Raw genomic sequence first — 567 nt, forward strand, 5'->3', positions numbered from 1 at the left:
ACCCTTTTTGGCGGCATGGAACAGTGGAGGGGCCTGTTGCACGTTCACTTGTATGTCTCCCCTTGCGAGGAAGAGTTCCACCATGCGTAAATCACCATTGAAAGCTGCGTAGGTGAGAGAGGGCCATCCCTGGTCGTCGCGAACGTTAGGATCTAGATCCTCCTTGGCGAGAAGGACACATGCGATCGGTATGTTTCCCGTGCTCGCCGCATGGTGAAGAGCTGTCCTGCCAGTTTGACCGGCCACGTTGACGTCTACATGGTCTTCTGCGAGAATCTGTAGGGCTATAGCTGTGTGTTTTGCATCTGCAGCTAAGCAGAGTGCTGTTGCCCCATTAACATCTCGGGCATTGATATCCACAGCACCATATGCTAAAAGAAGCCCTGTGATCGACTTATTGCCATATTCTGCTGCGATGTGGAAGGCGGTGCGACCGTAACTGTCTCTTGCGTTGGAATCTATACCGCATTTGGCCAGCAGACACTTGGCTACCGACGTGCATCCATACTCTGCTGCGACGTGGAGAGCAGTGCAGGACTGTCTGTCCGTTGCATTGATGGAAACCTC

The 567-nt window shown here is 53.1% G+C and overlaps 1 protein-coding gene across 1 annotated transcript; it reads right to left on the reverse strand.

The window, feature by feature from the left end:
• Positions 1 to 22: 22 nt before the first annotated feature.
• On the reverse strand, positions 23 to 541 carry PENARI_c083G07178 (uncharacterized protein). Its single transcript, XM_022637722.1, has one exon. It carries the CDS (start codon positions 500 to 502, stop codon positions 395 to 397), a length of 108 nt encoding a protein of 35 aa, XP_022482423.1. The 5' UTR covers positions 503 to 541; the 3' UTR covers positions 23 to 394.
• Positions 542 to 567: the final 26 nt, after the last annotated feature.

This window comes from Penicillium arizonense (assembly GCF_001773325.1).
Source record: "Penicillium arizonense strain CBS 141311 chromosome Unknown PENARI_contig083, whole genome shotgun sequence".
Lineage (NCBI taxonomy): Eukaryota > Fungi > Ascomycota > Eurotiomycetes > Eurotiales > Aspergillaceae > Penicillium > Penicillium arizonense.